Genomic DNA, 12561 nt, shown 5'->3' on the forward strand with positions numbered 1-12561 from the left:
CGCGTTCAAACAAACAAACAAACTCTTCCCAATTATAATAAATTAAGTATAGATATTAAAATTTATTTCTATAGATTTATTTTTTAAAGAAATTTAACTGCTACGAAAAACGAATCTAATGCATTTTTAGTTCCTATCAAAATCGACCTTACAAAACTTTAAGCGTTTTCGTTTTCTTCTTTCACTTTCTAACTCAAAGTACTATGGCGGACCACGTTTTTTAAATTTATTTTAAGCCGATATTGGCAAGCAAATTAAATCCTATATACATGTTAGCTGTTGACGTTCGATTACATGGAAACGTCCTCGTTAAACCACCTACAGACGATGATATATTTAATGGATCTTATTAATTACTTACGCAATACAAAGAAAGCGACAGAGACACCGGAAAATTGCAGAGACTTGCTGTAATAAGCAATTTTAATTAAATGACAAAGAATTTTTTTCAAATGAAAACTTCTTTAGCGGCGTTGAGCACTTTTGTGGGATGGGTAAAAACTGTGAAACTCGCGTCAGATTCTCGTGCTGATCGAAAAACCGTAAGACGGTTGGAGAGTAGTGTTGTAACATCGAAATCGATTAATCGAACAATCGATTGTTTTTTCGATGGTCATTTGTCGATATTTTTTAATCGAGTGTAAGGGTTTCGATTAATTAAAAAAATCGATTTTCATAAAAAATGGGTTAAAAATTTAATCGATTAATTAGAAAAATCGATTTTCATAAAAAATGGGTTAAAAAAATTGTAAGGGTTTCGATTAAGTAATTAAAAAAAATAATGCGCAACGTTAATAATCAAGTTTTCACTTCTGCCGGCACTCCCGGTGTGGAACCCATCTTTTTTTTTTTAGCATAGAACATAGAAAAACATAGATTACAAATTCCTTGAGCAATCGTTTGTGGCTTAGAATTATTATTAGTATCCTGTAATGAAAGGTATGGAGTTACTTTGAAAGTTCCCGCAAAGAGAGTAAATTATATTTTATTAAGAAAAAAGGTACGTACGGTTGCCGCACTATAAGCTAATTTCATAGCAGCAAGGTACAGCACACACAGTCGTCCTTTACACTTTACCCATATGAGTTGTTGTTACCTTAACTTAATGAATTATTAATATTATATTCCACATATAAAAGGTTCTAGTCACGACTGTACCATATAAAGCTGTACTATATCTTCTAGCCAATAAACTTGAACAGTATTTGTCAGGTGTGCTCATAAAAGCGTATTTACGATCAGTTCGGAAGCTAGATTTGTATTGTCTTGTAGAGAGCCTGTTTTCTTATATTAATATACTTCTTTATATTTGTCTGTGTCTAGTCTTGTCTAGTTATTCATATGTAGTGGTTAGTACCTCTAAATTCAGTATCAAATATAAAAAATTCAATCAAATTCTCTGACTATAGTCTAGAGCCTTAGAACAATTTTTTTATTACTATCAAGCTAATTTTTTGTGAGTAGCTTCATTTTGATAGGACAAACAACATTTTTATCTGTGAAAAATCTTGAAAGTGGTAGCTAACAGAAATAGAAAGGATTTCATACTTTGATTTGATGGTCCTAAAATATATGGATTGTTCTATTTGTAGGACAATGTTACTCTTAAATTATATAACTATTAACCTGCCAATACATAAAAAAAATCAGGTGTTAAGTGTTTCAGGGTTCTGTAATCAACAAAATTTGGTTTACTACGGTACCGTGTTGTTCGTCTTATCAAAATGAAGCTACTTACAAAAACTAGCATAATAGTAATAAAAAAAACATAGTTCTACGGAACCCGGACTACCTACTAGTTTTGGGCTTTGGACTTTTGTTATCTCTAGCCTTTCTTTAGGTTCTCGCGAGGAGTGGATTCCAATTTGCTTTTTATAGCTTCTCCCTATTGCTACAGGGTTTAGTTGACTTATTATCAACCCCTTTTAGGACCTTCACAGTTTGTTTATTTGTGTGCCTACAAGGACGTGGATGACTATTTTCTTTAGGTAATTAATGAAAAACATTTGTCACTCAAGATGTCAGCATTGACAATTCTTAATTTAGCGATACGCAAAATGACACTTATTTATAACATGATAACAATTAACTCTGGGTGTACAACAGCTTATTCTTCTGGCATTGTACTTTACCAATAAATTAACGTAATGAAAACATAAATGTCAATGAATTCTAATTTAGTTTTTAGGCGTAAACATAATTACGTAGACATTTTAATGGCATAGGTATTTACATCCGCCGTGCCCATGTACCATACTTCAGTCCGATATGGTAGGATCCTCCTTACTCAGGCATGTTTAGTGATACTAATCGCACTCCTTTTGAGGCTTAAATCTTTACGTGACATCTTATTACAATGTTAGAATCATGAGATACCACAAATCTTACAAATCAAACGACTATTATATGTTTTTGAAAATCTTAAAATACCGCTTATTTTTGGCTAAGCATTCGCTAAGAGAATGATAACATTATATTAATATTTAAAGCGCTTTTAATTACCAAAATATTATTATGTCCTGCTTTGTGGATTATTGTCCCAAAATTCATCAAAACCTGCTAAGAAATTTCATTATAATTTATTAGATATACAAACAAATGAAAAAACTATTAGTAACTAATGTTTACATATTTTTCTTTTCTAGGAGAATAAACTGTTATGGCGATATTCAGAAGCAGAAGATGCTGCTTCGGGCTTCTAATCTTCATAGTCCTAGCGACCAATACCTTCTGTGATCCAGGTATGATAACTTGCATTTGTTACTGTCAGTTAGTTTGCTAACTGCCGCACTACCCTGAGTGTGGCAAATTGTTACATCTTGTGTTAATTTTTTTTATTATAAATAACTAATTCATCATGAAACATCTTTGATTGCGCCGTGAGAAAGCTTTTACTTTCAAAGAAAGCTTTGTCTTCCGGACTCCCTAAAATCAAAGTTTTTGATTGGATACCGCTATTTATCCTGTCTAACAGGAGTGCCATGATAGTAAACTGCTTCCTCAAATAACTTAAATATTTGAATGTTCGCAAATTGCACTATATTTGCTAAACAATCGTGTATAAACCGCCATATCCTGTTACCTACCTGCATCGCGGGGCGCTTGCGACACGATGATCGAATTCTACCGCGTGGGAATACGTCGCCGGCGCATTCACTACATAATACATTGTATGCCTATATACGATACATAACATCATAATATGAGCATTGAGCACTCATAATTGCTGTAATTATGATGTACCATAAGTCTTAAAACTAGTGACATACGTGGGAAAAGGCCACTAGATTTTTTAAATACCGCGCAAAGCAACACGATTTTTTCTGATAAGATTCGTGATAAGTAGAATAATTTTGACCGGCTGCAGTTTTCATGCTCAGTTTCAAAATAATTAGTACTGTCGAATAATGTGCCCATCTGCCCCTTCGCTAAGCATCTTAAAATTGCAGGAACGTTGCGTTACATCTATAAACTCAGACTGGAGGCCAGATCGGTTATAATTAAACTGGCCATGATATTTCAAAATCTATAAAACTACGCTCGATAATTCCAAGTTAAAATTATCTCCATTTTTAGCGCTCAAAATTCGTAGATAATTCTGCTTATTACCATTTAAGTATACAGTAGGAAATTCTGGAGGTGATTTTGTGTGATGTGATGTGATGTGATGATTATACTTAAGAAAATCTTGTCTAATTTCTCAAGCCATAAGTAACATCTTAAAACTTAAAAATCTTGTTGACTGCAGTAGATTTGAATGTTTGAGATAATTTATATAATGATAGTTTGAGTTCTGGGTCTATCAAAGAAGTCGATTCCTATTCAGATGGGGAGACCATATATTTTTTGCTTGCGAAAACAACCTTTCATTGTACGATTACCTTCCTCCTAATATTCCTCGTCCCACTAATCTTAAATCTATTTTATCGTTAGTATATTCTCCATTTATAGACATCTTATGCTCGTTCATTGCTCATAATCACATTAGGCTCTAGTTGTAATATGAATTCTCTTCCTTTTATATTTAATATAAGTAGATTGTATTTATGTTTATGTACTCTGTGTATCTTTAAAGGCTAAGAAACAATATTTTGCTGTACTTATTTGCTTGTTCTGGTTTTTTCTGTTTTATTATTTTATCTTGTATTTGCTTGGTCGCATGAAGTCATCACCCGTGCCCGCTGCATGGCAATCAGTTTACGTTATAAGTTATAACTGTTCACATTTTTCGCCTCAACTCTGACGCTGGCAACTCCTAAATGGGGAGGCTTACGCCAAAAGAAGAAGAAGAAGAAGACCTACGTAGTTTGGTCGCGTTACGTCAAACCCAGCCGACAGATCACAAATTGAATTGACATGATCGACCAAATGACGTTGGTCTGTCAAATGCATAGGAATCAATTTCCTCGATGGTACTATAGTTTTTATTGCGTCAAATGTACGTTATATTAGTTGCGATTTTTTTCATGGACGAGGTTACCAGCAATATCTACCCCTATAAAGTAGGTTTCTGACATCTCCAGAATGATTACTTATTTAGTTCTCAAATACTAGGTCTATCGGTGCGGCGGAGATCTTGACATTTTGGGTGCGTGAGTCACGATTCTCGCCACATTTCCCTGTGCCCTTCGTCGTGCTTCCTCGATGTTTAGACAGGTCACGGGCGAGCATACCTGCTGTTTGATGGGATCGCCAAATTTTTTCATTGTCTTTTAGCTCAATCAGTATTAGGAGATCTAACAGCTGTAAAGTCATGCTTATCGGTATCCCCAAACATAGGCTACATTTTAGAAAGTAAATAGTTTCTATAATATAATACTGACCATTAGGTTAGTAAGTAAGTCATAATCTATCTATAATATCACCAGAACAAAATATATACCTATAGAATACAAGAACACGAATTCGTTTTTCTCTTTCATTTTAACCTTCCCTCTTGTTTGCCTTTTATAAAAATTCACGGGATGTATGGATCATAACGTATCGCTAAGTGTCATAAATCATTAATTTTACGGTGCTTGGTATGAGTATGTACTATGTATCTACTTACTATCAGAGAAGTTGATCCATAGGCAAATGGCTGACCTATGTAATTTGGTCGTGTTTTATCAAACTCCGCTCACAATCACGAATCATTGAATTGAGATAATCCAACCAAATGACGTAGATCTGTCAACTGCCTATGAATCAATTTCGTCGATGTTTTTTTTTTTTTTAAATAAGGTGGCAAACGAGCAAACGGGTCACCTGCTGGAAAGCAACTTCCGTCGCCCATGGACACTCGCAGCATCTGAAGAGCTGCAAGTGCGTTGCCGGCCTTTTAAGAGGGAATATGGTAATAGGGGAGGGTAGGGAAGGGAATAGGGTAGGGCCTCCGGTAAACTCACTCACTCACTCGGCGAAACACAGCGCAAGCGCTGTTTTACGCCGGTTTTCTGTGAGAACGAGGTATTTCTCCGGTCGAGCCGGCCCGTTCGTGTCGAAGCATGGCTCACCCACGTTTAAATTACTTACATTCCATACATTTCGCTATCACTCGAACACGAAACTAACACTCTGGGACGACAAGCACATCGTATGCGATACGGGCCCATTATCACGTCAGCGGCTCACATGGACTGGCAGTGAAAGTGGCTGAAGGCCGCTGATGTAATATAGAGATGGTGTACATCTATGAAACGCGGTTCCTTACGAATAATGTCTATTGATTTTATTGTTTACTAGATGAATGCCCGTAACTCCGTTGCGCCAAAACTGGTTTATTGCGCGGGAACCGTAATTTTTTTCGGAACAAAAGTATCCTATGTCCTTTCTCGGGACTCAAAGTATCTCCATGCCAAATTTCAGCAAAATCGGTTCAGCGGTTTGGGCGTGAAGAGGTAACAGACAGACAGACAGACACACTTTCGCGTTTACAATATTACAATGGATGTTTACTTGATACGTAGGGCAAAATATATACAGGGTGTAATGTAAAGTCTCTTATACAAAGTCTACTATGAAAATAGTAGCGCTTAAAGAGTTTCTGTTTAGTATGGGCAAATTCATGACATTGAGGCTTTTCTTGTACAAATATAGAAGTGAAAATACTTTCAGCGCTGCTTCTTTCACAGTGAACTCTACATATTATATCACTGTATATGGCGGCCATGTGTCTGTCTGTCTGTCTAAAATATAATCACATTTTAAACACCCTGCAAATAAATAAACCTGAATATTTTTGAGTAAACACGAAAAAGCTTTGTTTTAGCAAATTAGAAGAATATAGTACGGGAGCCCTAAAACACTTTTTTTATTACTTATCAAGCTAATTTTTTGTGAGTAGCTTCGTTTTGATAAGACAAACAACATTTTTCTTTGCAAAAAATCTTGAAAGTGGTAGCTAACAGAGATAGAAAGGATTTCATACTTTGACTTGATGGTCCTAAAATATGGAATGTTTTATTTGTAGGACAATGTTATTTTTAAATTATATTACTATTAATCTATCAATATACAAAAAATCAGCTCGTTAGGGTTCTGATATAGGGTTCTGTAATCAACAAAACTTGGTTAATTAGCTTGATAGTAATAAAAAAAAATTGTTCAAGGGTTCCCGCACTAATAGATTACTAAATAGTTTCGTATAGTTAACGCTTACAGTAGCTCTATAATTAGGAGCACATTGTAAGTGGGACACGTACCCATTGAATGCGGATAGCTTAATTTTCTTTTTACCTCAGCAAACTGTTTTCTTACTCGTAAGAGGTCCTATAGTTACTTGGAATTTCACTTTCTATGCGTTGGAAATTGGAATATATAATTTTTATGGTAGGTAGTAATAAGTATGATAAATTATATATTTAAATTATAAATCCGTGTAGAAAACCACCCGTCTTAATATTATGGTGATTTGTGTGTGTAATTAGAAGTTATAAAATGTTGTTTGTTCATGTGTCAAATTAAAATATCTGTCCGAAATTCGTTTATCTGTGCAGGAATCGATATCCAAGAGCACAAATAATATTCTTCAAAAAGTTTCTACGGCTATTGAAGCATAAATAGGTAACAGACAGAGAAGTAGACATAAAAAGGCCTACGTTTATACGTGGGAGAGCCATGCTTCGGCACGAATGGGCCGGCTCGACCGGAGAAATACCACGTTCTTACAGAAAACCGGCGTGAAACAGCGCTTGCGCTGTGTTTCGCCGAGTGAGTGAGTTTACCGGAGGCCCAATCTCCTACCCTATTCCCTTCCCTACCCATCCCTACCTTCCCCTATTACCCTATTTCCTCTTAAAAGGCTGGCACCGTACCTGCAGCTCTTCTGATGTTGCGAGTGTCCATGGGCGACGGAAGTTGCTTTCCATCAGGTGACCCGTTTGCTCGTTTGCCCCCTTATTTCATTAAAAAAAAAAGAACTTTCGCATTTTCTCTGTGTAAATATTATGTACTAGATGCGGCAAAATCGGTTCAGCGGTTTGGGCGTGAATAGGTAACAGACAGACAGACACACTTTTGCATTCATAATATTAGTATGGACACCAACATACATTGCTAGAAGTCGGTCTTAGAAATAAGAATGACTCTTTTTGAGTGGTCGTGACTTGAAAATAATTTTAACGGTAATATAATTTAGTGAAACGAGGTTTTAAGCTAGCCCCAATAAGCCTACAAAGTATTCACAAATTGTTTTACATGTCATTGAATTCTTCACATACCTACTTTGCCGTTTCATAAATAATTATATTCTTAAAAGTGCCGTAATGGTTTTAAAATATTTTATGGTGTTAAAATTATATTATAAACAAACTTTTGATAGAAAACCCGAAAAAATGCCTTTAATAGGGATTTGGTGATTTAGCTGGATCTTCTGTCAAACAAAAAGGCCTGACGCAGAAACAGTCAAAAACGTGACCCGTAATTCGTGATTGCAGTTTAGTCATCTTGTATTATTCGATTGTAATTTACCGAGTTTCCAAGGTATTTTCTTAAAAATTCATTGATGATTTATTTTTCGTTAACGGAAGTCAGTTAGAAAGTGAATATAATACCGTATTAGCAATTCATTCACCAAAATAAAATTTATAATTATTGAAGACAATAATAACGATGGATTTTAAATACATAATATTAGCTGCAACTATGTAATACGTAGCTGATTTCTTGGGTCCATATGTGATAATACCATATTATTGTTGCTACATGCGGTAATATTATATGCAAATTCATAATATTATTATGTATTGTAAAAGTGTATATTCATAATAGTAATCAACGTTAAACAACGAATATGTTTGAATTGAAATAAAATGTATGTCATAATATTTATCCATTGTATTAAAAAATAGTTTAGGTGCATATTTATAAAAAACTAGCTGTCCCGGCAAACGTTATTTTGCCATATAATTGTTTTTTTTTGTATGAAAAGTAGATGTTGGCCGATTCTCAGACCTACTCAACATGCTCACAAAATTTCAAGAGAATCGGTCAAGCCGTTTCGGAGGAGTATGGCAACGAAAACTGTGACACGAGAATTTTATATATTAGATAGTAGTAGTAAGTTTAATTTATAGTACAGCACGATCCAGCTTTCATACGCAATAAAATAGACTACGTTTGAAACTTAAAAAAAATATATCTGAGTTCTTATGGTAACAATTATTTAATACTAGATGAATTTAAATTCCGTTGCGCCCAAAATTCGTTTATCACGCTAAAAACGTATATTTTCCGGGATAAAAAGTATCCTATGTCCTTTTCCGGGATACAAAGTATCTCCATACCATTCTACAAAATCGGTTGAGTGTTTTAGGCGTGAAGACTGAAGAGGTAACAGACAGATAGCACAGTTTTTTTTATGATATAAGGGGGCAAACGAGCAAACGGGTCACCTGATGGAAAGCAACTTCTGCTGCCCATGGACACTCGCAGCATCAGAAGAGTTGTAGGTGCGTTGCCGGCCTTTTAAGAGGGAATAGGGTAATAGAGGAGGGGAGGGAAGAGAATAGGGGAGGGTAGGGAAGGAATAAGGAGAGGGTAGGAAAGGGAAAAGGGTAGAGGATTGGGCCTCCGGTAAACTCACTCACTCGGCGAAACACAGCGTAAGCGCTGTTTCACGCCGGTTTTCTGTGAGCCCGTGGTATTTCTCCGGTCAAGCCGGCCCATTCGTGACGAAGCATGCCTTTCCCACGTATGAATTGTAAACGAACTCTAGCTTATATTTTTAGCTAAGATACTGGTGTAAACAACACTTAATCTACCTTAGCAATAATCTTTGACAACGCATCAGTGTGTTATGTACACGCATACATTACATGTTACTTGTTAGTGTATAAACACTTCCTCGACATGAACAAACATAAGTGCAAGTGTTCGAGTGCCTCGTTTTCAATGAATCGATAAGGATTTTCTCCTTGAGCGGGATTTGCTTCCTTTATTTTTAACATTATGTACTCTAGTCCTAATCATATTATACACTAAGTACTGCTGTTCTTTATTTTATTTATTTTAATATCGTACAGAGGCAATGAATTTACTTTCACACTTAATAGCACACTAGCACAGACAGAAATATCATCCGAGAACATTTTCAATACAAAAACTATCCTATGTCCACTATCGGAACTGAATGTAGCTCATCTGAATCGGTTCGGCAGCTTAAGGGCTAAGAGGTGACAAGATACACAGTTTCGAATTTAATAATGTAGTAAATATTATGGATTAACATTTCGCAATATAAAACAATTGCGCAAAAAGTTTGATGCAGATTTACAAAATAAAAACTAACTTTACAGTAATAACATACTGTGATAAAATAAATAATAGGTGGACTTGTTTGTATAGATAAAGTTGCCAGATAGTGTCACATAGTCTAAATATTCTGTTACGACACGACACGTAATATGAGAATTTTTGAAACGGGACTGGCGAAAGGTATACCATAAATGTGAGTAAGGGATGGAGGGGAAAGATTTGGTAGATAGGCTAGGCTAGGCTTTGGTAGCGTCAAAAACTATTATGCTTTGAGTTGTAGGTATTTAATCTAGTCGCAACATCCTATACGTGTTGTTTTCGTAAGCGTTTTTCTTCATTGTGGCCTACGCCTAGCAACAAAATCATTCTTCCATAATACATCCTAAAAAACATCTCGTACCTACTTCGCCAAAACAAAAAAAAACTTGTAAATTGTCAAGTTTTGCCATTATTCGTATGATCATCGTATTTTAGAATATCTTTACTAATTATTAGAAAAAATACCATTGTGTTGCCACTCAAATACACTGAAGGATGTCTGAAGACAGGCTTTGATGTTGCTAATGAGACTAAATGAGGAATTATGTGTGAAACATAATTGTAATAAAATAAATTAATAAAGTGGAAAAAGTGCATGAAAAGTGTATGTTATTACTGTGAAACATGAATTTCCACCAAGAAGTTACGGTACATTCAATATCAAACTAACTATCTTTAATAGATATATCTAATATAAATATATATCTAACTATCTTTAATAACTAACTAACTTTAATAAATATATCATACATGCATAGACAATTACGTACATTGCACGACATTTCTAATTAGTCATACAAACCATCAAAACATGATCTCATTTCAGTGCAAAAACATTTACTAATTAGCGCAAAAACTGAGCCGTTGTGAGTTGCCGGATTCATTTTTTCCTCTTTCTTCATTAACTTTGTTAGGCATTATAAAAAGGATAATTTATCACGTTTCTTTGTATACTATGACGTTAATTAAGTTATATGAATAAGTTATAAATGAAACCTCTCCAAATGTTCAAAATATTATAAAATATTAATCCTTGTATAATATTATAATCTAATATATAAAAATAAGTCGGGTTTTATTTCCTGACGCTATAACAACAGAATGCACGAACCGATTTCCACGGTTTTGCATTCGTTGGAAAGGTCTCGGGCTCCGTGAGGTCTATAAAAAAATCAGAAAAAACTTCAAGACAAAAGCAGGAAAACAGGGAAAATCATTTTATGGCAAAACAACGTTTGCCGGGACAGCTTGTAGGTCATATTTATACGGATATCAATAATTTAATTCAAATATTATAACATTATTTGACAACGACAGAAATGTTAACCTATCATCGTTTAAAAAAAAATCACGATATTTTTATATATTTTTTAATGTTGACCGACCATTTTGAATGAACGTACACACGCTTGTCTTTAAAAACAGAGTTCTTACATGACACATTACTAGATCGAGAACTTTTTGTGCATCTATATTTGCTCTTAATACAATAAATATGTATTACTCAGTACTCATACAAAAACAAAGTGATACATTTAGTTACAGTTTAACCTACTTAACCCGTACCTTGTTATTTATCGTCTGTGACATTATATATTGATCCTATTTTATTGCAATTTTAAGGTTACATTCGCATTCAGTCACGTATGCCTTGTACGTATACGATAATAAATTATTAATTTATCTCGATTAAAAAGGTTTATACAGTAGCTAGATATATTAACAACTATACTCAGTTTTAATTCATTTTGATCAAAAAAGAACAAAAACTTTAATTATGTCTATACTTAGCTCAAATGTTAGCAAAAAAATCTTATATTATGTATTTTAATTAAAGTAATTTAATAGACAAAAATTTTTGTTACCATGTAACTCAAAATTAGATATTAATAAATAAATAAATAAAACTTTATTGCAACCCCATGGTCATATTTTTAAATTGCATAAAATTAATTATTACTCTTTAAATTAAATTTAGAATAAATTTATCAAAAGTAGATTTTGAGCAAGAGATACTTATAGTTAATGTTTATAGATCTAGGGGATAAGAGACTATAATATTAAAGATCTGGGGGTTTCAATACTTTTTAGGTAAGCTTAAAGTAAATACGTTTCATGAAAATTTCAACAAAATTACGCAAACGTAATATTTAAACGTCATTTTAAAGTTGGTATTGGCATGTTCAGAGCCAGTCATAAATGTATATTATACATTTTTATTGAGAATTCATTTTAACAATGTTTAACAAAAACGTTTATAACATAATTTATGTCGCAGCAAAAAATATGTGTCAAAGGACATATAGCGCGATTAAATAATACGCATTCGACAGATATTTCATAGATATTCCAAGTGCATGTCAGCTTAATTGTCGGCATTACCGACTGGAAAATTGCCCACAGGTGTTGCAGAAAAACTAAAATATTTCTACTTATTACTATTATCACTTCGTTCCGATCAACGCGGCAAGCGAACGCGACCGACAAAAATTCAAATAAAATGTCACTCTATGATCGACGACCTCGTCTGTGGCTCAGTGATTGAGCGTGTGGTCAGCGCACAAGCCGGGGGTCGCGGGTTCGAACTCACCGACGCGACAGGACAAAAAAGTTTTCAATGTTACTGGGTCATGGATGTGTATTAAATATACGCGTCATAATAAAAATCTTAAACATAATATATGTATAAGTAGTACAAAAGTATTAAATACGAGTACAGCATGACTGGTGAGTGGTGACTGGTGAGACATGACAAAAAAATTATATCAATTGATTATTGAGTAAATG

At 34.3% G+C, this 12561-nt stretch overlaps 1 protein-coding gene across 3 annotated transcripts in view; it reads left to right on the forward strand.

Annotated features, from left to right (window-relative positions):
- Positions 1-12561, forward strand: part of LOC121733075 (dual oxidase) — a 45626-nt gene that overhangs the window by 6994 nt on the left and 26071 nt on the right. The window contains exon 2 of one of the 3 annotated variants that reach the window (XM_042123176.1): positions 2642-2741. In XM_042123176.1, the coding sequence (XP_041979110.1) occupies positions 2660-2741 (82 nt within the window). In that variant the 5' untranslated portion in view covers positions 2642-2659. The remainder of the gene's footprint in view (positions 1-2641; positions 2742-12561) is intronic. The other 2 variants (XM_042123175.1, XM_042123177.1) reach the window with 2 other exon arrangements.

Source organism: Aricia agestis, chromosome 13 (assembly GCF_905147365.1).
Source record: "Aricia agestis chromosome 13, ilAriAges1.1, whole genome shotgun sequence".
NCBI classification, from domain to species: Eukaryota; Metazoa; Arthropoda; class Insecta; order Lepidoptera; family Lycaenidae; genus Aricia; species Aricia agestis.